We start from the raw sequence: 25,245 nt of genomic DNA, 5'->3' as shown, positions 1-25,245 counted from the left end.
TGTTGAAAGTGAGGTCTTAAACAGCACATAGGTTTAGAAGGCACAGGAATGCAACATGAATGATTCTTTTCCTTCTGAATTACATTTCTGCAGGAAAACTCGATTACCTTGCATGCTGAAGTCAAAATGTCTTCTACTCTGTGTTCTGGCTTGATGGTTACCGTCACCCCCTGACCGTCCTGGAAGTGAACGTAAGCCCGCGTGTCCCACATGCTGTCTCGGGGAGCACCGCCGTCTCCTGCTGAACCGTACATATGCAGGAGCTCATCGACCTGTTTTCAGATCCCAAAAGAAAACGCAAACAGTTTCGATTTGTTAAATTGAGAACAACTACTGAAATAATATCCCCTTAATTTAAGGTGCATTTTATAGTCGACCCTTTCGCACTCCTTACCTGTCTGCTTTCTCATGACCCTCGGGGACAGACCACCCCAGTGATCTCCCTTGGTCATTTAACGCACGTGAACCTGAAACCAAGGAAGCCGGGGAGAAGTCCACTGCCCTCTGCCCGCGGCTCTGGCCTCTACGCCATTTTGCCTCTCGGCCCCGGTGAGAGCACTGAGGTCAACGAAAGGACTGCTTCGGCCCCACCCTCTCTGCTCTCGAGGTGAAGGCTGAGAAGAGGCCCCGTGAACCAGCCCCTGAGCCACAACCCCGGTGGCCTTCAGACAGACTCTCGTCCACGGCCCCCGCTGCCAGCCTGCGCCCCAGCCCAAAACTGCACTTAAGCCAAGCACGCTCTTCTTGTCACTTATTTTGACCCTTCATCCTGGGGAAAATTTTTTTTTTTCTCTTTCACATCTAGATATTCTTTTAGAAATCATCGCCAAACGTAGAGCCTTTTCTGAACAAGTTGAGTTCCCTAAACTTCATCACCACGGTAATTCAATGACCGTATGCTAATCTATACTTCTACGCTTTATTAACAAAAGTAGTGAGCATTTACTAATCCACTCAGAAATGTTAGCCTCTGGCTAGGTTCTTAATGGGTCTGGTGGTAAAGAAAAGATCTGGGGATTTGAAAAACCTGATGCTCAAGTCCCAAACTCCACTGCTTAACCGGCAAGGAGTGACCAAGGACAGGACACTTGCTTTGCTGAGCCTTGTGTCCTACTCTGTGGAAACAGATACTAATAAAGTAATTACTTAAGGTTATTAATTAGAAATATAAATTTTTGTGAGGAAAAGAGTATGTGAAAATACCTTATACAGAAGAAACTTGACATACAGATTCAACACTATACCCTCACTATCACCCACTCATCACACATTCGAGTTACCACCGATGTATAATTATACAAGGGGGGACCCCAAAAAAGCAGAATTATCTTCTGCAGGGCTGGCCCCTTGCAATACAGGCTTCTCCCGCTGGGTGAGTGTTCTGGGAACCCATCTGTGTCAGTGCACCAGCTGGCGTTGTTGTGAGAGGCTGCGTTCAGCTTCTGTGAAACTTTTTTGAAGACTCTTTCAACACATTTGCCCTTTTCACGATGGGTGATTTACAAGCACACCTGCCCACACTGTGCTGAATGTTCAGCAGCTTTTGACCAAAAATGGCATGACCCCTATGCCCCACCCTCCCATCCACCTGATCTCACCCTGAGCGACTTTTTTTCATTTGTTTCCATGGGGAAAAAAAGTCCTCAAAAAAGAAATGTTTTGCTGATGTGGAAGAGGTGAAACAAAAGACACCAGAAGCACTAAAAGGCATCAAGATCAATGAGTTCAAAAACTGTTCTGAGCAGTGGAAAAAGAACATCTCGTTAGGTGCAGTGCATCAAACAGAGAGTACTTCGAAGGTGACTGAAGTTTCAACATGGAAGGAAGAAATACACAATATTTTTATAAATAAATTCCATTTTTGCGTCCCCCCTTATACTTCGAATTCAATGCATTAAGAAAAAGTAAAAGATCCTCCTACGTAGGACCTCAAAATGAAAATAGATATAGTAAAGACATTTTTTTAAAAAACAGGTTTAGGCAAAGCAGGGAAGACCCATCTTTCTGGGTTGCCATTTGTGAACACGTTGCTCCCAAGGGGCACATCTGGGTCTGTCATGGATGTGTCCCTTTTTGTCCATTTTCCTGGACAGATGGCCGCAGCCCAGGATGAATATGAACCCCAGGTACTGAAACAAGAGAAACAAGGAGACAGAGGAGCAGGTGCCCAGAGCCAAGGGCGAGGGCAACAGCGTGGACACCCCTCTCTCCCGAAGGGTCCTTATCTCACGAATCCCGCTTCCTTCCCTGGGAAACCTCCCAAGTACTCCTTGGCATCTGAGCAGCGATTTCAACCAGGTGAGGCAGGGACAAGCAGGTCCCGCCTTCAAGGCGCAGCTCCCGCCGGCCTCTCAGACCACGCTGGCTCAGAATCAAACTAAACCCCAGCAGAGGTCACTGTGGAGTAAGAAACCGCACCGGCAGCAGGCCCAGAGGAAACTAGAGTCCCCATTCCTGCTGCAAAGCCCTTCCATGCTGCGCTTTCAGAACAGAGCAGGAAAAAGGTGGCTGAGGACGGATGGGTGGAGGAGGGACGTGAGAGACGCAGGCCCACACCCACCCCTCTTGCCTCCGGGCCCATCCCTCGTCGTCCCTCAGAGGAGCCTTCACGCAGGGCCAGTGGGATCCGCTGTGACGCGCCGTCAGTGAGTCACCGTTCACAGCCCTCGGAGGTCAGCGCCAGCACGACCCGCTATTCACCAGGTGAGGAAAACCAGGCTCGGAGGAGCCCAGAGCCGAGCCCAGAGCCTTGCCCAGGTGCACGCAGGGGGCTGCGGCTGTGGCACTGTAGGGTCTCAGCCCTGGAACCCAGGCTTGGGGGGTGCTCACCGCCATGACACTGGACAGAAATAGCAGCCTGGCGGTCGCCTCCCCACAAAAAGGATGCAACCTGACTGTCCCAATTCCTTTCTGTTCTGCAAAACACCCATCATGTGCTGGCTGAATAAAATGGCTCACCTGCCAATTCCCCACCAAGGAGTGACCCTAGTTCACGCTCATCACTCCTGCCCAGCGTCAGCACTGAAACCATTTATATCCCTCAACCTCATTTCAAACGCTGTCCCCACCTCATGAAACCTCTCCTGCTCGCCTCCCTCATCCCGCCAATTCCACGCAGCTAGACGAGCCCACTCGCCTGTATCCCTGGTACAGCTAAGCCTAGTTCACTCCACGGTCATGTCCAGGCCACTCTGGCGCCCCTGGGTGCTACGACCCATGACATAGCCAAGGCCGTGAGGTCTCTTTCCTCAGCCCTTAACACAGTGCGCCCTGCGCCCGGAACACACCCAACACGGGAGTGTTGAGTTGGAAACAACTAGAAATTCACTGTCATACATAGATTTGCAAAGTAAAATTTGTCTATTCTCAGTATCTTATTCAAATTGTTTATACACTGTCAACTTCTTAATCTTCCCTAAAAGTTCAAGACGAGAAATTAACAGATTATTACCAGGGAAGAAGCCCAGACAAGAGAATAGTGGGCAGGGAAATACAGAGATGGAAGGAAGGACAACAGAAATATTCATATTTCATAGTCTACATAATTAAACAGGGCCTTGTGCCTACAACAGCTCTGAGGAATCAATTCCTGAGTCCCCCTTTGACCTAAGATGGAGTGGATGACCGAAGACAAGGCGCCTAGCAAAGCCAGGATTCAGATCCTCTCAAGAGATCCCTCAATGAAAACTTACACACCATTTTTTGCTGTGTGTAATACATACATACACACACCCCAGAAGTGTACGCACTTACAGCAGTAAAACCTGGTTATTCAAAGGAAGCGTCAAGAACGTGGAATTTAATTCGAACTAGAAAAAGAAAAAGCCCTTTGGTGCTTACAGCTCTCCTAGGTTGTTATACGTTTTGCCGATTTGGACAGAAAACTAGACTGATTTCCTCAAGGGACAAGGCTAGCCATGCTGAAAACACACATGCTTTATTTTCAATAAGCCAGATACAATACTCTCCCACATTCTGTTTCATAAAAGAAACAGAAGATCTTGAAAACGAGCACAACAAATGGAGCCATCTGGAAAGCTCTCTTCCCCGTTCAATCTTTAACGACTCAGCCCCCAGCACATGGCTGGCTACTTCCGTCAAGGCTGTTGCACACCCAGCTCCCGCCCCCCCCCCCCGCCCCGACTCCCCTCACCCTCCCCCGAAAAATTAGTTTCCAATTAGCCCATTCCAGGTTTCCAGGTCCTGGAGAAGACAGACGGAGACAGTAAAAATATAGTAGACCATCTGGGTCAAATCCCAGCCTTGGCAGGGCTGGCGATCTAACGGGCTTCGGTTTTCCACCTTTACAGGGGGCTGAGAATGGCAGCCTCTGCAGGTGGGGGTCGGCGGGGGTCAGGGGTCGGTGCGAGGGATGCCACGGGAAGGTCCAGAAACGGTGCCTTTTTGTATGAAGGGCCACAACCATGTGAAAGTACTTTTTCAAAGTCTGGTCTGGATGGTGGCATTACAGTGTAATAAATTTAGCCACGATGATCCCATGATGACCACTATAAAGGCAGGAATGAGAATCCCCTCGGGGGACTGTGGCCACCGAGGGCAGAGCCCTGTGAGGTCCAGCCTGACCGGCCACCCACGAAATGGGAACATCGCTGCCAGGCAGCCCTGGTGTCCACACTAACTAGTTCAGGTTCACAAATCACTTTAGCCCACCTTGCAGGGCAACGTCCACAGAAGCATTTATCATCATCCTCCTCCTCCTCATCATCATCATCATATGAATGGCCCCAAAAGCACATGTCAAATTCCTTCTGCTCACTGTGCCTTGAGGAGAGAACATAGAAACTCCGCATGTTCTCACAGCAGATGCTGCCGCATCCAACGGCTTGTAATTACTACTTTGATCTCGGAAGAGAGGGGAGAGGCAAAATCACAGCTGGGCTGTCACGGGCGGGCCCACACCACCCAGGTGGCTGTTAAGAGGAAAGCCTGTTAGCAAGGGAGATGAGGAGAAAACAAAAGGACTCACACCTCTGGGTTTTCTTCAGAGGCAAATGTCACAGAGGAGAAAGTCTCTATTTCCTTCTTGGGTGGATGTCCAAACATCAGTTAAAATGCAAGGAAAACGGCCAATGTCTCTTTCTTCTCTTTCTTTCCTTCCTCCCTCTCTCCCTCCCTCTCTTCTACCCACCTACCCACCCATCCATCCATCTGTATATGTATGTATATTACATAAGGTTCCATACTAATATTCTATTTAAACAAACTACTATGTTATAATCAAGAGTATGTGGTTTCATTCATATTTTCCACTTTAAAAACCAACATTAGCAACTTTTTTTCCAGTTTGGAGCGGATGGCTGACGTGACAATACTTCATTCACTCGAGGCCACACATCGCTGGGACACCCCAGGCCAAGTTTCCAAGAGTGAGAGCCAAGACGCAGGGGCTCCACGGCTCCTGCAGTGAGGCTTCTGCAGAGGCTGCCTGTCCCCGGCCTCAGGGGGGCGGTTGTTGTCACCATCTCCATAACAAACACCTCCCCACAAACACTCAGGGAGACGCTTATTATTCATCAAGAAGTACCTATAAAAAGCTTTCATTCTGGGCTAGCCAAACCGTCCTCTAAAAAAATGCTCAAACAAGACTGGCTTTATTCCAACCTTAACAGATTTCAGATCAGGGTGAGTCACGGTAACAGTTACATGACGCACCAAATAGAGTGGAATATTTTCAAGTGCCCAGGGACCCTCTCCCTGCTGACACTCTGGAACGACTACCTTTCCGTGTTACACTAACGGACACACTAATAGTTTGCTGACTGTACACAAATGCACGGTTTGTGCAAGTTATAAATGTTCTCCGAGAGTGATTAGCAGAGGAACACTAGGGAAATGTAATATTAATTATTCAACCAGCTATGGGCAGAATATTAACTCCCAGAGATACATAGAAACAAATGCCCTTAATTCCATCTGCAACTCAATTTAAACCCAGTTAACTGGGTCTGCAGGACAGAAATGTAAATACACAATTAAAAAAGCCCTATAAGGCAAAGGAATGTCTTTAGCATCCCTATATCAGAAGCGATGTTTAGTTAAAACAAGTAGGGATAATTGCTTAAATACATACGCTTTAAGAAACAGATGCTCTAAGGTTTTCCCCTTGCCCATCACAGCTCCAATGGGACTTGCCAATTAAATCACAACATCTTTTGGTAATTTGAGCCCAACTTAAACAATGAAATCTAATCATCAATGGATATTTTAGCAAAATTATTTTCAAGTCCAACCTAAGTTCTGTTCATAGAAAGCGCTTTGATGATGCAATTTCTGAACATTCCAAGTAAGAAGTTTAAATTATTCAATGCTGGGAGAGATACGATTTTAAAATTATGGGGTCTTCTTTTGAAGATTTTATTTCTTTTCAGAGAGAGGGGAAAGGAGGGAGAAAGAGGAGAAGAACACTGACATGTGAGGGAAACGTCAATCAGTTGCCTCTCGGAGGCCTTGGCCTGAGCCCCAGGCATGCGCCTGCCAGGGAGTTGAGCCAGGGACCTTTCGTCCGGCAGGCGGGTTACTCAGTTCACGGAGACACGCCCACCAGGGCAAAATTAGGGGTTTTTATTGCAGCTCAAACAATTCTCAACCATTAAAGGACTATATCTAATACAGACAATAGGCAAATTTATTAAGCAGGACTGTATCCTTGTCAGTGTGCTATCTGTTGAAAATATACACACAGTCATAAGATCTGCATGAGCAGTACTGAACACAGGTCCTGACTACAAGCTTGTCCAAGGAGACACGGCATAATAGATGCCTGCTGGGGCGGCTGACAGTAAGAGGTAATACAGGGTGAGAACCAAACATCTAACAGTGATACTTATTTTAAAAATACAAAACAAAGTGAAATCCCTGAAGGAAGGTTTGATTTGATCTGGATTTTGAAATAGGCTCTGAGCGTGTAGAGAAATAAAGGGGCAGGGGCTGGAAATTATTTACTATGCAAAGTCTACCATTTTGATGGCATAATTGATAAAGGAGGTGGTTTGGATTTGGCTCCCTCACCCCCGCAATTGGGTGTATGTAGTGAAAGGAGAGAACCAGGGACAGACGGGGCAGTGCCAGCGTGTGGCAGGGCCTGCTGGAACCAGCAGATACCTCATCACCCATGCTGTCCGCCCCCGACCTCTGGGGACGGGAGGTGAAGGGGACACAGTTTGTGCAGAGGTTTTCTCGGTTCAGACACCTAGCGGTGGTTTCCACGATAACCATGGCGCATGAGCAGCCCGGGGCCCAGAGTCAGGGCCAACCGCATCTGAGGGCAGAATAGGTGGCCCTCTGTGCTGTGTATTTCAGGATCACCGGAAAGTCCCTCACTCAACCCCCACCCCCACCCCCTGACCCGGAACCTATCACAGTGCCTAACACTTCACCATCGCTCAGCTTTTCAAACTAAACTCTCAATTCACTGAATTCTCCTCCCAATTAATTCATTAGTAATACTGCCTGCTTCTGCAAAAGCATATTAATACCAGGTTGCAACTTCGCCAAATAGTTTAGAGGTTTGTTGGACATAAAACCCAAGATAAAGTAATTTGATGAAGAAGGTAGGACAGCAGATCTGTAACATGAAACACAACTTCAAGGGGAAGGTGCGGCACAGAAAAAGGACACAAAGATCCCTGGCCGGTGTAGCTTTAATCGGCATCATCCCACGCGCTGAAAGGCTGCGGGTGCGATCCCCCACAGGGCACATACCTAGGCTGTGGGTTTGATCCCCAGAAAATGTCCTCCGGTGAGGATTAAAAAAAGAGACAAAAAGACGAGGCGTAAACTCATCCAGACAACCTTCACTGGACTCCAGAACTCCGCCCACACGCAGCTCTGAGGAGTGTGTTCATCAGAAACGATTCTGGAGTCTGAAAGGGCACCCTGGACTCAGCTCCCGTGAGGGAACTTGCAAAGTTTCCCAAAGCTGCCGCTTCGCAGCAGGGGTGTGAACCGCCGCACGGGTCTATGGGATGAGCCCCGACCAGCCTGAGGAAACAGCAATTTTGAACTCACTAAACTCTCAGATGAGGGTAAGTCTTGCTGAGAAATAGAGAAGAATAAACAAAAACTTCTATTTTGACTTCAGTGGTGACACTTTTAAGATGGAGTTATCATGAATTTAGATACCTGCAAAAATACTTGGCATTTCAAGAATCTCTCTCATTTACCTACCAGGAACCATTTTAATTTTAAATTTAAAGTTCATGTAAAGATTCTGAACTGGCCCTGCCCACTTAACTTAGCTCCTGTGTCACTGTGTAAAACCAGAGGGCTGCCATCGACGGCAGCACCTACCTCACCGGAGTTGCAGGGGTTTGGAGGTGAGTTCCCGAAAATCCATGGCTGCCACTTGAATCAAATGTCTGATACGCAGCGGGGAAAGCGGCTAATGAAACGGCTCCGCAATGTTTATTTGGCCGCTGCCCTTGTCAGTACTGAAAAGTTTAGGTTCTATATAACATTATATAAGATTTTCATATCACATTTTGTACTATTTTCCACTCTACCACATTGAAAAAGTTGGGGTTTTTCCTTCCCCTGTGGTTACATATTCTACTTTTCCACAATGTCATTATTCAAGTCATCTTGGATCTTCTTGATGTTGCTTTTAACCAAGACGTACATGTTTCTAAAGGTGTGGATCAGCACTCCTATTTGACTTGGCAAAGCTACCAAAATCAAGCTTGTAACTATTTTTTAAATGTGCATGAAATAAACATTGGGAAGAAATATGGCTAAATATTAAACTCATTGTGTTTGAACAGAAGAACTAGGAGTAATTTCCTTTACTTATTCTGATTTTTATCTTCTAGATTCTGTAGCAGTATAATAAACATTAAAGAATAGGCCATTAAAACATTTATAGATACCTGTTACACATCAACTTCATTCAGTTATATAAATACCAACACTATAATTAGTTTCATATCTTTTAAAAACAAAAATATTCAACCAAATGCTTTTGTTTAATCAAGATATCTTATGTTGGGAACATTTACCACATACAATGGGATAAAGGCCATGTTAGGCTCATATCTCATTCGCTAAATGTCAACATCTAAGGAAAACAAGCAAGTTATAAAGTTATATATCATTACCATTTAATTATATAGAATTGACTACCTTGATTAAAATCAGAATTTGCCTCAGACACATTATTTAAACTTTATAGAAGTTCAGTTTAAAAATATAAGCCCAGCATTAGCAAACGGGCCATTGGTTTTTAGTTAACCACAAGTTATCATGAAGAAATGCATTTTCATTGATAACTAACAAACAATTACTTTTTACAATAAAAGTGCAAGTGCAACCACAACTTTAAAGTGTGGTATCCTTCCCAACTGTATATGAATACACACGGTGACCACATAGAAGTGCTTTCAAGCCCTTCTACTGCCCTTCAATCAACTGACCACTCCCTGCCACCTCTGCCTTTACTGATCCAAAGTTATAAGCAGGTCGAAGAAGTCGATACAATCCCTATTAGTCACTAATTCACAGACCTGTTATACATAATCAAATAAATATCTGTAGAAAAATTAGAAAATAAAGTTCCATAAAAACGTGGCCCTCCCTTCTAGGACATGTTGAGAGCATATTCAGAATAACAACAACCTGTTAAAAATAAAAACAAGGACCTCTTCAGACTTAATCACAAACATTTTCCCTACTCACTTACATGATCAAATCATCGTAACAACTCATCTTTTCGACAGTCTCTGAAAAAATGACAACCCTACAGCAAGTCAATCGGCAACATTCAATTCACACCATACACTGGATTCACGGTGTTAGGAAGCACTTCAGATACGAGTACTCAAAACGTTCTGAAAACAATTCACTGTATGTGAGCCACAGTTCCACAGTAAATGCTACTTGATAAAATGTTTTAAAAGCTGCCCTTCCTCGAGGAAATTCAGCGGCAGCAACAGGCCAGGATCTGTTTTAGGGCTCTGGATCCGGGACGATCAAGTCTTGGCCCGGCCCTTCAGGTGCTGCGTGAACAGGGATAGGAAAGTGCCCAACCTCCCCAGTCGAAGGCTCCTCGCCTGGAAAATGTGATGACAAAAGGCCTGCAAAGACTAAGTGAGCAAAGTGCCCCACACTAGCAACAGAATTTAGAATTTAGCTGCGGTTTCCCTGATCATTAATTTTTCACATTTATTTTAACATGAGATCTATAGGAAAAGTAAGTATCAGTACTAAAGACAATGAAAAGTATGGATTCTTTTCTGATTATTCTTGTTTTTGTGTTACTAAGCACCCTAGAAGTGAACAAGATGTCAATACCCCTTCGGGGGTTCCAAAAGGAGACTGAGCAACTTGTGTGTTTCATTCCGGGAAAAAGTCCAAGCTAAGACTTCATCCCTTTGCACCAACTTCCATCGCATTCTTAGTGGACAATGAACACCTGTGGTTTGTAGCAGGTGGAAACCCAGCGATTTCCTGCTCGGTCCGCAGCCCCTCCCGTGCGGAGGAGGAACTCACCTGCGTTATGGAAGGTCTCTTCTCCTTCCCTTTCCTTGCCAGTGTGTCCAGCCCTTTTAATGAAGAAAACAGGCCCTTCTTGTTTCTTCCTCGCTGGGTCAGTGAGAGTGTCCTCTTCCGGAAAGCAGAGTCATCTCTAGAACATACCTGATTTGAAACACAGTTTTTAGAAGTCTTAAAGCATATTATTTGGGCGGGCGGGTGGGGCGGGCAGAGAGAATGAACCAGCACCCAAACCGCAGTAAGCCCCGCCTGCTCTCACTGCATTCTGCCCGGTACCAAGGCCCCTGCCTGTCTGACACACCAGCAATGGGACCACCATAGACACATCGCTCATCTGCATGGCACAGTCCTGGTTACAGCATTCAGATCTCTCCATGGAGGACAGCAGGGTGGGCAAAACAATCCATGGACCTCCCCTCCCCCAGGCCGAGCTAGTGCCACCCACAGAAACCACCCACCCGGGAGCGATGTTAGAAAGTCCAGCAACACCACCTCCAACCAGCCCTTTAAGTCTTCATCCATGTGGCCACCTTGTCAGGCAGGAACAGAGGGAGAGGCAGATGCAGATGTGAACAGTTAATAACTGTCTACGCGTAGCTGGACTCTGGGGAGCAGCAGCAGGGAAGCCACGACTTGGTGTGCAGCGTCCCAGCCCTCCATCCCGGGGTGCTCGGTCCCTGGGGGCCCTGGTCAGTCGCAGGGTTAGGTCGCAGCAGAGCTGAGGGCCACCGCCTTCCCCGGGGCACTTACCAAGGCATGGAAAGAGGAAACTGACAAGATGCCCAGCCTGCCCAGGGCCAGCTTGGAGGGGCGGCTGGCAGCGGCCAGGAGGCTCTTGGGGTTCGGCAGCTCCCCGCCCTGCAGGCTGGCCAGGTAGCAGCGCATCCTGAATAGATCCATGTGAAACCTCTCCAGGTTCTGCTCCCACTGCTGAATCTGTTTACACAAGAACACAGGCAACTTAGGTAAGAACGAGAGGGGTTCACGGGTCACATGGAGGATGTGCTCTTTGTCACAAACTTCAAGGAAAAACTCATTTCCACTGGTGTGGCATGGCTGCAGTGAGCCTCCGCGGCTCACCCTGGTTCAAGCACAGCGCAGCGGGTCAGACGGTAAGCACCACACCAGGACGGCCCAAAGCAAAACAAAGCCAGTGGCCCTGATACGGTGCCTTGCCAAAATGCCACGACCTTTGGAGAGTGCCAGCGCTCTAAATCACGCTGACCTACGGCAGTAGGCACAATAGGCAGTCAGTCATTTCACTTTGCTTCATTTCCCTTCACATTTACAGCCTCTGATCTTAAACCAGATGAACTGAATCGCACCTGAACAGATGCTGGGTGAACGGAGGCAGTGACTTTACATTTCTGTACATTCAGAGTAAATAACTGAAAATAATAAGAAACAGGTGGGCTGCAGGGTGCAGGACAAATAAAGCTTTTATTCCTACATTCAGCACCTTACAGAATAATCACCATCTACACACCTGAATAAAATTAGAACACACAACAGAAATTTCTAGCTACTCCTTCAAAAGTAAGATCATGAGCTGGTAAAGGGACAGTCAAACCCTAGGGGCCAGTCTCCCTTCTTCCAAGGATGTCACACGATGTGTAAGTATTACCTTTGTTTAAAGATAAACTAACAGGTGACAAAGGCTCTCAGAACTCGCCAGCACAGGGATTCAGCAGAACAGGGAGGTGGACTCAGGGGGTGTTGCGGGCAATCTCAAAATTCAAGAGAAGGCCTGTGGCGAAGGCTTGTGAACGATTCGGCACTAGAGTCACGTTGCTTTATTTGCAACATCGCACCTCCGGTTTTGCCATGTGTAGCAGCTGCTCAGATCCCCATCCTTCACGGTAAACTTTCCAGGTCAGCCCTTAATCCTGGATGAGTATGATTCCCTACACATGACCTCCACATTCAACGCTATGCGCCCTTCCGTCTCTCCCGGAAGAAAAGCAGAGCCAGTCTGGGGTGTTCCCCAAACCCCATCTAAATTCTCCGTCTCTGTTTCTTAGGAAGGTCACTGTACAAATTTTCTACATGAAAGAAACATGGTGGCTACAAGATCTAAACAAATAATTTGTTGATTCATCATTTTTTGTCAGGAAAACAACCAATTCCCAGAGCGCACTGAAAAAAATCTTGATCCCCATTGTGATTTTAACCTCATTTAAGATTCTGTGACCCCCTGGGTAGTGATGTGACGGCTCCTGGTGCCAGCCATGAATGAACACCGGAACGACCTGTTGGCTTTTAAAAATGAAATCCCCATTGGGCGGGAGGCCTAGGACGTTTACATTTCCAAGTCACCTCCAGCAATTTTGGTGCCGAGCCTTAGTGAGGACCCCTGTCCTAGACTAACAAGACCCTTCAAATGGAAACTGCAAAGCTCTGCTTGGTCTGGCCAATGTTAGAGCGTTCTCCATTCCAGAAGTATGGGTGGGTACTATGTAACCATAAACTGACACTGATCAGAAGCGACAAGGCACAGGGGAAACTATGCTCCCGGTCTGTCTCGCAAGCATCTTCTCTAGCTGACTCCTGAAAACCCACAGGTACAGATGCACTCTTTTTTTTTTCTAATACTACACAGCTACTTCTAGATGGGGTAGCATATTACAGCTTCTCCCCCATTTATACTTCCACGTGAAAAAGATTCTGAAATACTTTCAAGGGTTCTGTTAGGGGTGGAGGCATGAGAGAAAGAAACCCAGTGCGTCACCAGATACCAGAAATAAGCCCATGCCATCCACAGTGGATTAAAAAGATAAAAATATTAAATAAATCCCAGGTCTACACCAATCGCTATCAATCAGGGAAGATGACGATCTCTTATATTTTCACTGAATTCCACAGTTTACAAAGTGTTTCTAAAGGCCATATAATATACTTATGTGACTACCTCAAAACACCACTGGAAGGTAAAGACTATTTCATCCTAAACAGCAAATGATAAAATTTTGTCAGAAACATTCTGATAATCTCCAGCACACCTGACCTCTCCACCCAAAACTGGGGACACAATGCAGGTGAATTCATGGGAAGAGCATGGATTCAAATGCTCGGTTACGTTTGCTGGAGGGAAGACAGCGTGGGAGACGCCAACAGCTTCAAGCGGATCTTAGAAAGGTCAAGACGTTTGCTCATATATGTGATTACATTGCCAGAAACCAGTTATCTCAATCAGCACTGTACACTGTGGAGGTAATTTTAAAACTGAATTTAACAGGACCTTATGACTTCTCCATTCCGACAATGCTCCCTCTCTTCATTCTGATTGAGACTCTGCAATGGTTAATTAATTGTGTGTTAATTTGAGTGGGCCTTGGGCTGCCCAGCTTTGGTGTCAACCATTACTCAGGGTGCTTCTCGGAGGGCATTTTTGCGTGAGGTTAACACTTAAATGAGTTCGAGCAGTAAAGCAGGTTGTCCCTCTCCCGCGGGCGGGTAGGTTGCACCCAGTCGGCTGAAGGAGGCCTGAATGGAACAAAAAGGCCGACCCTTCCTCCAACTGAGGAGGAGTCCCTCCTGCCTCGTGGCCTTCACACTGGGGTGCTGGCTCTTTCCTGCCTTTGGGCTTGAGCGGAAACGTTGGCCCATCCTGTGTCCTGAGCTGCCAGCCCTGGGATGGGAACCAGCTCTGCCGGGGCCCCAGCGTGCCGTCTCCGCCACAGAGCTTGGGATGTGCCTGCCTCCAGGACCCCAGGAACCAACTCCTTGTCATAAAGCTCTTTATAGATTTTTTTTCCTAGATCCTATTAGTTCCGTTTCTCTGGAGGACCCTGACTAATACATCCTTCATCGCCACAGATCTCTGTGGCAGAATAAGCCGTCATTAGTCACACTTCTATTCCATATCTAAAGACAATAATTACCTTGTTTTTAAGGTCATGGCTTTTTATAGAAAGAATCAGTCACAGAGGTTAAATAAGGATTTGTGGTTGGAGAAGAAATAATGAAATACTTGATTTTTCTTGCCACGGGCTCACGGAAGTTGTAGAGGAGGACTGGGAGAATGTGCAGGTGACAGGACAGTGAGGACGCGGCATTGGAGGCGCTTGGGTTACGTGGAGGGAAGAGGGCAGGACAAAGGCCGGCCCCACAAGCTCAAAACCGACCTTGTAGCCATGGGAAAGGCTGGCAACACAGGCAAAGAAGTAGCTGGGGCACTGGGGTCACACCACCTTTTTTCTCAGCAGAGGAGACAGAGGTTCGGAAGGGGCATTATCTGACCAGAGTCACATAAAAAGCAAGCCCTTCCAGACTAGCCAAGGTCCAATGTTGATCCTGGTGTGAACAATATGTGGGGAGAAGCCTCTACTCATACTTGCAACACAGCCCAAGTCCCAGGTCTTCTCACTCATAAGGCAGGCGCCTGTGCCCTACCCAGTTTCACTGCAACAACTTCTACTTAAATTTTCATCCAATCATTGACTTTTTTCCTCCCCACAAATCCCCAAGTGTTCCATTAATATGCAGAGGATATAAGACTATCTATGCTCTCACTTGGGGGCCCTATTCGTAGTGAACATTTTGCATTTCAATTTCTTACCAGCCATGTGCAAGTTCAGCCCAAGTTTAAAGTAATGTTATAATATATGTTAAGATTATCCCTCAAAAGATGAGGTAAAGAAGGAGGTAAAGCTATATTGGGTTGGCCAAAAAGCATGGTTTATTTTTGTTTTTTTCCTGTATGATGGGTCTAGTAGCACTTAGTTGTCTTTAGCTTCATTCAAAACAATTTTGTTAAATTTTATTGTGACAGGTGTCATATCAAAGCACATTTTTTTAAAAACACCAAAATTGGTGAATTTTTGTATAGCCATTTTAATATTGAAGATGGAAGAAGATACGTGACATGTTTGGCATATTATACTTTATTATTTCAAGAAAGGTAAAAATGCAACCGAAATGCAAAAAAAACTTGTGCAGCAGTATGGAAAAGGTGCTGTGACTGGTCAAACATGTCAAAAGTGGTTTGCAAAGTTTTGTGCTGGAGATTTCTTGCCGGAAGATGCTCCATGGTCAAATAGACCAGTTGAAGCTGATTGCGATCACATCAAGACATTGAGAAAAATAAATGTTATGTCACACAGGAGATAACCAGCATACTCAGAATATCCAAATCAATAAAGTTATTGGTGAAAATTTTTTTAAAAAGTATCTTCTATTTTTATGGAGAACACTAAACAGACTTTTTGGCCAACTCAATATTTTCTAATAGTAAAGGGAGAGGTAGAAGACAGTTTTGTGGCTTTCTATATACGCTACCTTAGGAAATGTCAATCACCACCCTCACTAAAACAGTAACGTTATCTGACATCACATTTATCAAGGGATTTCTGGAGATTTTTTCCTAACATTATCAAAAATTAAAATGCCCAAAATCAATTTTCCTATACCAAATTAGGTTTTTTTTCCTTTTTTTCCAAAGTCCTGAAAAACTGACAATTGTCTCTAGATACTCCTTCATTTTTAAGATAAATCTCATGACATGAGAGTAAAAACTAGACTTCTAAGGGTGAACAAAACTCACTTTAAGGAGGTTCTCGTTATCTTTCATTATAAACAGAAAAATTAACAAAAGTAAGGAGTAAAAGTCCCAATTTAAGCACTGACACAAAGACAATGTACAAGTTTCTTCTTTCTTGCCAACAGAGCCGTATTCATCGAATGAGCTTGGAAGGTCATGGTTTGCCCTGGGGAGAGGGACAGAGAGGAGATGAAGGGTCACGCTGAACAGAGCAGATGGATAATGACACACTGCAAAAGGTGACAAGCACATGCACACCACACCCAGCTCCACAAGAAAAACATTCTCTACCATTAGTCATTTGATCACAGTGCTTGGTCATTTGTCCATAACTAGGTTTGTCCTAAAAGCTGAGCCCTGTTTCCTTTTTGACAGAATAAGCTGAAAAACTACCATGCAATAGTTTCCAACACTAAAACCTCCCTTCCCAAGGGAACCCATGTGGGAACACAGGTCACACTGAAGTTAACGAGTAGTTAGAACAACCGGCTAAGGCTCAGAGAATCCACTTTTTTGTTTTTTTTCTTTGAGATATAACTCATATGCCATAAAATTCAGTTTTATAATAAATATAACTTCATATTAAATTGAGCTGAAAATTCCAAGTTATGAAATTAAGGATTAATTTCTATTTTCTCTAAAACCAGCCATCACCTGGCTAATTAGCAAGTGGAACACAACCTGATTCACAAAAGTCTTACTGAGACACAGTGGGGCCCTTTGGTTAGGAGCACAGACTTGGGTTCGAATCCCAGCTCTGCCACTTAGCAGCCATGTGGCATTAGAAAACATACAATCTTAACATCTCTCAGGGCCTATTCACCCATCCATCAAGTGGGCAACACGCACACACAACTCTACCTCATGGAGCTACTGTGAAATCACACCTGAGCATAGTAGCCTGAGCCTATGTTACATTAGCTGGCGAAGGAAGGAGGGGAAGTCTGGAGGAAAGAGGCTGAGAGCTGGTGAGGTGTGGGGTGGGGACAGAGAAGGACCCCAAGTGTGCTGTCAAGAGGAAAGGAGACACAGGTGCACTCACCAACCAACTCAAGCCAAGTACCAGGGGGACGGACCCGGAAAGTTACAGATCCACAGGAGGTCATACTTTATATACAAGAGGCAACCTTGACAGCAGGAGATAGTTATAAAACCACGTGGTGGGAGCAGTGACGGAGGCCCCAGGCTGTGCACACCTGCCGGCCCAGAGTTCGCGCTTAATAAGCACTCACTGGACTGAACTGGATGCTCACCTCTTGCCCCAAGTCCTCCCAGCACCTCCCTGCCGCCTCCTGAGCAAAGCCCAGGCCCTGGCCCAGCCCCTCCGCAGTCTGGTCCTGTCTCCCTCAAACCCCTTCACAGACCCTCCAGCACCCATTCCCCGAGTTGCCTTCTCCCTGCCTCCCAGCCCGTCTCGTATTTCCCTCGAGGCTTTGTCCACGTTCTTCCCTTCACCAGTTTCCAACTGCCTAAACTCACTCCATCCTCTTTACGATTTTACAACTTGAAGTAAATATTTAAGATGACGCTCACGTGCCACTAACCCAGAGCAGACGAGCAGACGCAAGCCCACCAACTGAGCGTGTGCTCTCCCAGCATCCGCCCCGTCCCAGCGCCCCTCCCTCTCTGGCCGAATTACCCGCAGGAAGTGAGAAAGGCACAGGGCGAGTCCGGTGCAGGGGGAAAGGACAGGGGCAGCCATCTGGGAGCAGGCCACGACCGCCTAAGGCTGGTGAGGATTTGTCCCTGTTTACTTGTTTAAAATAATAAGCAGAAAGGAAAATAAAGTCCTAACTGGACTGAATTAACAGCTCTTCCTGCCTCAGAACTTCAAAAGGAAGCCAGCCTGTGACTCGCTGCGCGGTGGCCCAAGCCTGGATGTGCTCCTGCCCCGCCCAGGCCCCAGAGGCCCTGGGGTCACCACACAATGGGACCAAGTTCAGCCATTACTGTTGTCAGAGTGTCGTTTTATGCGGAAAAGCCATCGCCAATGACCGCTTCCACCCAAGGACTTCAAAGGAAACCTGTTGTGGAGACTTATCTTGCATGATGTACTGTGCCCTGGAAGTTCATCTGTTATTCAGCTATAAATGACTCTCTCTGAGGTCTGTGGGGGTCTCTCGGGGAAAGCACTATGTAAATAATATTTCCTTTCCTGTAAAATAAAATACAGTGAAGTTGAGATTTTTAAATTGTAAATGGATAAAGCGCTGCTCTTTTAAAGGAGTTTTCAAAAGGTAGTTTAGAGAACACGATACTTATGGGATATCTGAGACATCATGTTCTTATTGGTCTTGATTTGTAAATGCCTTTGCCTTTATAGCTTCACATAATATTCTCTAAAGACTATCTCATAAAAGTAATTCTAAGCATGTGCTTGTTCCCCCCTTAATGTTTCATATACTTTGTGTCTGCAAGTAAAGAGCAAATAGCTTCTTTACAACCATCTGGCAAATGAATTAAGGACAGTGGGCACAGAAAATATAGTTCATGTTACCTGCTGCAAAGCCCGCTGGGAAAACATGACTAAATTACCACCTTAAAAACTGCCCACATAGGGAGAATATTTTCAGGTGGAATTTCTGAAGATCAGTCCAAATTATGTCTCACCAAAAATTCACAAGCATTATTGTGAGATGGTGAGTGTGTGTTGGAAGGGGTGAGGGAAATCAGGTGGGGAAGGCAGAATGGAAATGAAAAATTAGTAGTATTTGGATGGTGTGCTTAAAATCATTGAAGTGATGGTCCTGTCCAACAATGTATAATGGGCTGTAAGTAATAACTACCCAATGTACCCCATGTATACATATGCTCAATGTATAATGGGCCATAAGTAATGCTTAATGTATGACTTAATTGCATAAGTAATTATTTCAAAGAGCTTCTCCCAGGCCATGCAACCATCCCGGACCTTTGCGTTTGTGTAGGGATTTATGTGAAAGTCATCCGCCACCTTCCCTCAGAGAATACCACCAATTGTGACATCATGAATTAAGTACTTATCGACAATGGCAAGGGAATAGAGTGACATTTAATGAAAATACTCAATGTCTAAAAATGTTGACTTGGACTTCCTGTGGCCATGAAGAGGGAAATGGAGGGGAAAAAAGGAAAAAAAAAAAAGAGCAAGGAACCATTCAGTGTCACTAAACTTTCCTCTTCTCTGGACCTAAACTTTGACAACACAGGAGGACCTGAAAACTCCAGGTTGGGCATCCCTTCCGGAGGACGGGTGTGCGGCTTCGAAGTTACATTTCAGAGAGCCGGTAGAAGTCAGAGCCATGCTTTCCCCCATTACGGTCAAGGTGAGACTTTTGATTGGGGTACCCTGACCACTCCAAGGCACGTGAACCCACGAGCTGCCCCTCCAGTGATACACAGAGTGAAGACACTGGATCTTGGAAATTCAGGACCCCGGGTGAGACCTGGTACCAAGAAAACGCTGGAATAACCCTTTCTCCTTCTTCTCAGGCTGGTTTCTTGTCATGTAACCTTGACTTAGCACCATAACCTTCCCTGTCACACAGAGAGAGCTAGGAGAGGAGAAACTGGCACTTGCGGGGGGGAAGCAGGGAGAGAGGATGCAGCGGAGCACCTGGCGGCAGCACTTGAGCACCTGGGCCGCTGTCCGACGCCAGACACCCATCCACCTGCCTTCCCTCGCCCAGGCAGCTCCACCTTCCTGTTCAGCTCCTTGTTACTACTCTTTTGTAGTTTGCACTTGGCTGGCAGGTGCTCCTTAACAAGTGGCAGAGGCCGTTTGAGGAACAGCTCAATTCAGGCATGTGGGATGCGATCTTTAAGATTCTACAGAATTATAGAAATGATGCACTCTGTGTTCAGGTGATACAGGTGAAAATCACACAAGTATTTAATAGTGAATCTCATTTAAATCCAGAATCAGGGGAGCCAAAGAGGTGTTTTTATTGTCCGTATTTAATAATGCCACCGCAGGCAGTACCACTCCCATCATAATTACTATTATTTATTAATACTAACCTCTATAATCAAATAGCCTTATGACGAAGTGCGTTTTAGACATGAGTCCATTAGTAAACCGTAGACTCAGAGAGCCTGTAAAGTATCTGACCTCCAGAGGGACAGCGTATCGCTCCCTGAACTCAGGTAACTGAGGCGACACATGAAAATGCAGGACGTATCAAGCCAGTCTGCACCGCTGACAAGTGTTTGGAAAACAAACTTCTGAGTCAGACAGAAACATTTCAAAGTAGAAAAGAAAGAAGAGAAGAAGAAAAGAGAAAAGGAAAGGAAAAAGAAAATGAAAAAAAGAGAAGCAAAGCAAGGGAAAAGGAAAAGGAAAGCAAAGCTCTGAAATTCATTTTCCATATAAACTGATAAGCTCGCGCGGTGTTCCTCCGACCAGGTCTTCGTGACTGCTCATTCAGATCCGTGCCATTCAACGGCTCGGGTCACTGTCCCCACTTCCATCTGCGCCCCCGCCAGTCATGGCCTCATTCACCTGCCAAAGATACTGCTTCCGCTGTGTTTACCAAGACGGGGACGCTGCAGCTGGCACTGCCATTCATCTAAGTGTTAGGTTGTCCGAGCAAAGAAAAGTAATTATCAGAAAGCTGCTTCCCCCTCCTCTAAAAGACAAACGGCACACGAACTCCCTGTTTAATTATGTGAATGTGAAATTAGGCCAGAAAAAGCATTCTCCTTCACACTTCATCTGTAATACATTTTTTAAATGCTGGGTTTTCTGGAACCCGCCAACACAGGAATAGCTGTCACACCACCAGCTCTTTCCAAAGCCATCCTCTGTAGGAGACTCTCACCTGTCTAATCTTCTAGTGGTTTTATGAGGTAGATTTTGTCCTGACAATATATGACAACCAGCTAGGCAAGAAGGAGCTACTCGATAATAGGAAAAATGGTTTTGGCGCAAAACATTCCGTGATAGGTGCGCAGCAACCAAAGGCTGCAAAGCCTGTCACATCGCCCACATCGCCCACATCGCCCACATCACAAAAGTGCCGCCCCTGAGGACTTGAAAGGAGTAGCCGCAGACACTATTGCCCGCAGTGACGGAAGACGCATCGCCACCGTCCGAGCTGGCTGTGAGTGCTGCGTGCGCTGGAAGAAAATGCCGGTGTAAACCAACAGTACCTGGTTTTCTATGGCCTTCCTGTTCTTCGGGTCGCTGACCACGGACAGCTGCAACTCGGCCATCTTCTTCATTTTGCTGTCCATGTCTATCTTCTGAACAAGGTTTTTGGTCTGGTTCTTCAGTAGCCGGACCGTGTCCTCTTTGCCACGCTTCTTTGCGAAAAGGGATGCGCACGCCGAATGTATGGCAGTGATCCAGTTTTCCAGATCTGTCTGGCTAGTGGCCTAAACACAGGATGGGTGGGGGGGAAACCTATTTGGCATTGTTCTACCACAGAGTGCTCTCTAGAGTGGCAGGCTGGGCTTCAATGTGTAATACCTAAGGGGTACCTTCACTTCAGAAAACTTTAATTTCAAAACCACACACGACCACTCGACTCAGGCTCACAAGCTTCCTTGAGTCCAGAGAGTCTGCGAGAACATCGAGGGCAGAGCAGAAGTAACCATGCAGCCCCAGCTACGAGGGGAAGACAAGCTAGAACCAATCTGAAAGCCAACAACGGGGAGTAATAAGGAAACAGGGGTACAGCCACTCAGTGTGCATCTCTGCCGCTCTCTTAAGGTGGCTTATGTCCATAACTTTAAGAGAATGAGAAAATATTAGGACTATAATGTTACATTTTGAAACCTGGATATGCAATTTCATCTACAGTATGGACCCAAATATGAAAAATGTCAATGAGAAAAATATTTTTTTCTTTCTCTACTCTTCAGTACCGTCAGACACCAAGACCCTAACACTGTCATATAAGAAAAATATCTCACTTTAAAAACAATAAAGAAAGTTTGAATAAAGCAGAACAGGCAAAGATGGTTCTAGGCAGGCTGAAAGCACTTTCAGTGTCCCGACGTCAGAAATAACCACACACATTCAGGCTATGGGGTCGGCCTCCAATGGTCTCTGGGATCATACACGTGTGCCTACTGGGACAATTTCTTAATGTCTTATTTTGCCTGAATCACAAAATAAAATATTCATTTCACACTTGCCCCTTAGAAGTCCATGTAGACTTCATCTGATATATTTTCCTTCCCTGCAATTCAGATGAACATCAATTCATTCGTTTGATTTAAAGATCAGGAAATGTTAATCAACTTTTCTGTTAAGAGAAAGAAAATGAAATCTCAGATCCTGACTCTTGTAAGTCAGTTGAGGATCAAGGCATTTACCTTGTACTGGTTCTGGGAAATTCTGCATCAGGGACTACTTCAAAGAGTTCTAGGCTCCCCAAGTCAGGGAGAGAACACTGCACTGTTCTACAGAGCTCCTCAGAGCATCCGGGACCAAATGTGTCAGAGACTTGAATGCAGGCCCTAGGAGGCTTTCCATGAACCTTCAACTAGGTACAGTCCGGTCTACATGTAATCATGGGGTGTGGGTCGGAGGCATTTGAGAAGTACACACTTCACTTCCTGGCTATCACCCCCACCTTTCTTGAGTTCATTAATAACAATAACAGTATTAACAGTTAGATAATAATAGTCTTTAACACTTAACACAGGCACCCATTATATCATTTACACCCAAAACGAATCCTAGAAGCTATGAGTATCCTACTAGTTGAAGGGTCCAAAGCTCAGAAAAGTTCCGTAAGTGCTCCAAGACCACCAGGGCACTCGGCAGCAGGGCCGGGATTCACACCTGCGCCAGCCCCCGATACCGGTGGCGGTGGTGCCACCCCACCGCGCTCTGTGACTTCCCATTTGCTAGGAGGTTGCTAAAAATCCTTGCAGCAGAGAACCTGACTCCAAGGGTCCTAAGGCCACTCCCACTGGAAGAGGAGGCTTTATGTGCAGCATTTGTTGAGAAGAGTTTCCTGAAAAACTGCTTCTTGCACTTCTACTTGGGTTCTTAGCAAGAACCTAAACCTCTCCTGTCTGTACTCTCTAGACTCTGTTGAAAAATCCTCCACTCTGGGAATTTCGGAGCTTGCACTCACTAAATCAGGACAGGGGGCCCAGACGGGGATCGTGACTTTTCTTTGTATAAAAAGCACCCTGTGGGCCACAGCCTGGCACGTCATGGGCACCCAAGAAATGCTCGCTGTCGGAATGGCTGATCTGCATGGAGGCCGATGCTGTTGGCCGAGCCCCAATCCAAAGCCTAACTCAGCTTGGATCTATTTCATGGCTAAGTTGCACCTCTTAGTTCAGTCCCTCGCATTCACAAGTATATGAGCTGTCATCTCAAGCCCACGTGTAGAAAGCTCAGAGGTACCTGGAAAAGGTAGACATCTCCAAAGGAGTTGCTGAGGCAGAAGACGTTTTCCTTCTTGGGGTGCTCTGGGACGGACTGCACGATGCTGTCTTCCGCGAACAGGGCACAGCGGGGCGCACTGCTCTGGTCCAGGGAGTTCTTCCCGTAGGTCTCATAGAACAGCAGGGTGCACCCTGTGAAGAGAGAAGCAAAACCAGCGTGGGTCTGGCACAGGATCTAGGAAAGCAGTGTGAAGGGAAGGCATACATCTAAAAAGAAAAAACAAAAACGAACATGACAACTATGTCACACAAAAGAAAATCCTGGTCTCTAACGTGTGCCTCAGTGTATGAGCATTAACGGGGGTGACAACAAGATGTTTTTGTAAGTGAGGTATCGGTGAGGACAATACTACCCATTTATTGTTGTTTATTGCTGCCTACTCCATCCGGGACGCCTCTCAGAATTCCCCGTGCACTGGCTAGTATGGTCCCCACAGCAGCCCCAGGAGGCTGGTGTGTCTGACCCATTTCACAGCTGTGGAACCTGAGACCGCACTACCTGTGCAGGTTCCACAGCTGGACGCAGACCCTTTGGCCCCAGAGGCCTCATTGTTACCTGCAACACCATGACAGAGAGCACTCAATGCAGCAGGCAGAAGAAAATCCCACATTCGTTAACTATGGAGCTTCCACATTTAGAACACGGGGTCACGTGAAACCGAGCAGACCTGGGGAACTTCACTATTTATGACAACATACCAAATGCCATGTAAAATAACTTCACTTTAGTATATTCTTTTTATCTCACAGCGACAGGAAATATTACTATCCTCTGACTATTTTAGGTTGGGAGACAAATGAAACTAAATATCCCTGAATTTTGAAATATCACTCTAAAGATGCTGCCACGTAAACCTGCAAGAATATAGTTTTCCCCTAATAAGCTAATCAAGTATTATAGGTAGAAGCTATAAAGGATCTGCTTTGATACTTAAGGTAGGAATGCCCTGTAATTATTATTATTATAATTTAAAAACGATTTCACCCTTGCCAGTGTCATTTCTTCCTTCGTTTAAAAACAAATCTTAATGTGTTTCTATAACGCAGCACGGAAGGCAAGATAAAGTACAAGGGGCCCGCCCTCACTCTCCCCTCCAAAGCAGCACCCCTCTCTCCCTGCATGGCGCTCTCTGATTCCAAGATGCGCTGAGCAACTGCTCTTTCCACAAACGAAACTCAACCAGACGAAAGCCCAAAGCTGAGAGGGGCTCTGAGAACCAGGGACAGTAGCGGGAGGCTGCGGCCAGAGCTGCAACTGCAGGGCTAAGCCGGTCTCTGCCACCGGCCACGGAATCACAGACAACCAGCGCCCCCAATCTTTCCATCCGGGTCTGATACTACTGCTGCGTATCACATGCCTTGGCCTTGGGGCCAGGAAGCAGCCCAAAGGGGACAAGCAACACCCATTGTCCCCAAGTCCAAATTCTTAACAATGGGTTAATGTTGACTTGCCAGTTTCCCTAACATGGTGCTCCCGTCCGCTGTGACTTGAATCACTGCATCCACAGGAAATGAACACAGCTTGGGCAGATGCCAACCTGTTGCCAAACCTCGCACCCCATCGACAGAACGCAGCTCTAATGTGACCACGTGAAACCAAAACAGGACATTCCGTTTTAGAGCCAGGTCCGGACGTAAAACAATATGCCGAGTGCTGTTGCTATCGAATTTAAAGAACAGGAACTCAATCGTAAATCTAGGACATCAAGTTTAACTCAAGCTGGCTCTCTAATGCTGGGTGCTGCGGCGGATGGAAAGGCGCTGCAGCCATGTTGCTGAGGTCCCTAGCCCCGTGGCCATCAGCTCCTCAG

General features: G+C 46.2%; 1 protein-coding gene across 1 annotated transcript in view; it reads right to left on the bottom strand.

Moving 5' to 3' along the window:
* Positions 1–25,245, bottom strand: part of TIAM2 (TIAM Rac1 associated GEF 2) — a 175,751-nt gene that overhangs the window by 60,361 nt on the left and 90,145 nt on the right. The window contains exons 5-9 of the mRNA XM_054570137.1: positions 23,394–23,566; positions 21,176–21,400; positions 11,257–11,442; positions 10,504–10,650; positions 108–272 (exon numbers count right to left, since the gene is read on the bottom strand). Coding sequence (XP_054426112.1) covers positions 108–272; positions 10,504–10,650; positions 11,257–11,442; positions 21,176–21,400; positions 23,394–23,566 — 896 coding nt within the window. The remainder of the gene's footprint in view (positions 1–107; positions 273–10,503; positions 10,651–11,256; positions 11,443–21,175; positions 21,401–23,393; positions 23,567–25,245) is intronic.

Source organism: Pteronotus mesoamericanus, unplaced genomic scaffold (genome assembly GCF_021234165.1).
Source record: "Pteronotus mesoamericanus isolate MK-2021 breed Mesoamerican mustached bat unplaced genomic scaffold, CSHL_Meso_final contig_20, whole genome shotgun sequence".
NCBI classification, from domain to species: Eukaryota; Metazoa; Chordata; class Mammalia; order Chiroptera; family Mormoopidae; genus Pteronotus; species Pteronotus mesoamericanus.
This window is presented reverse-complemented; position numbering and strand designations above follow the sequence as displayed.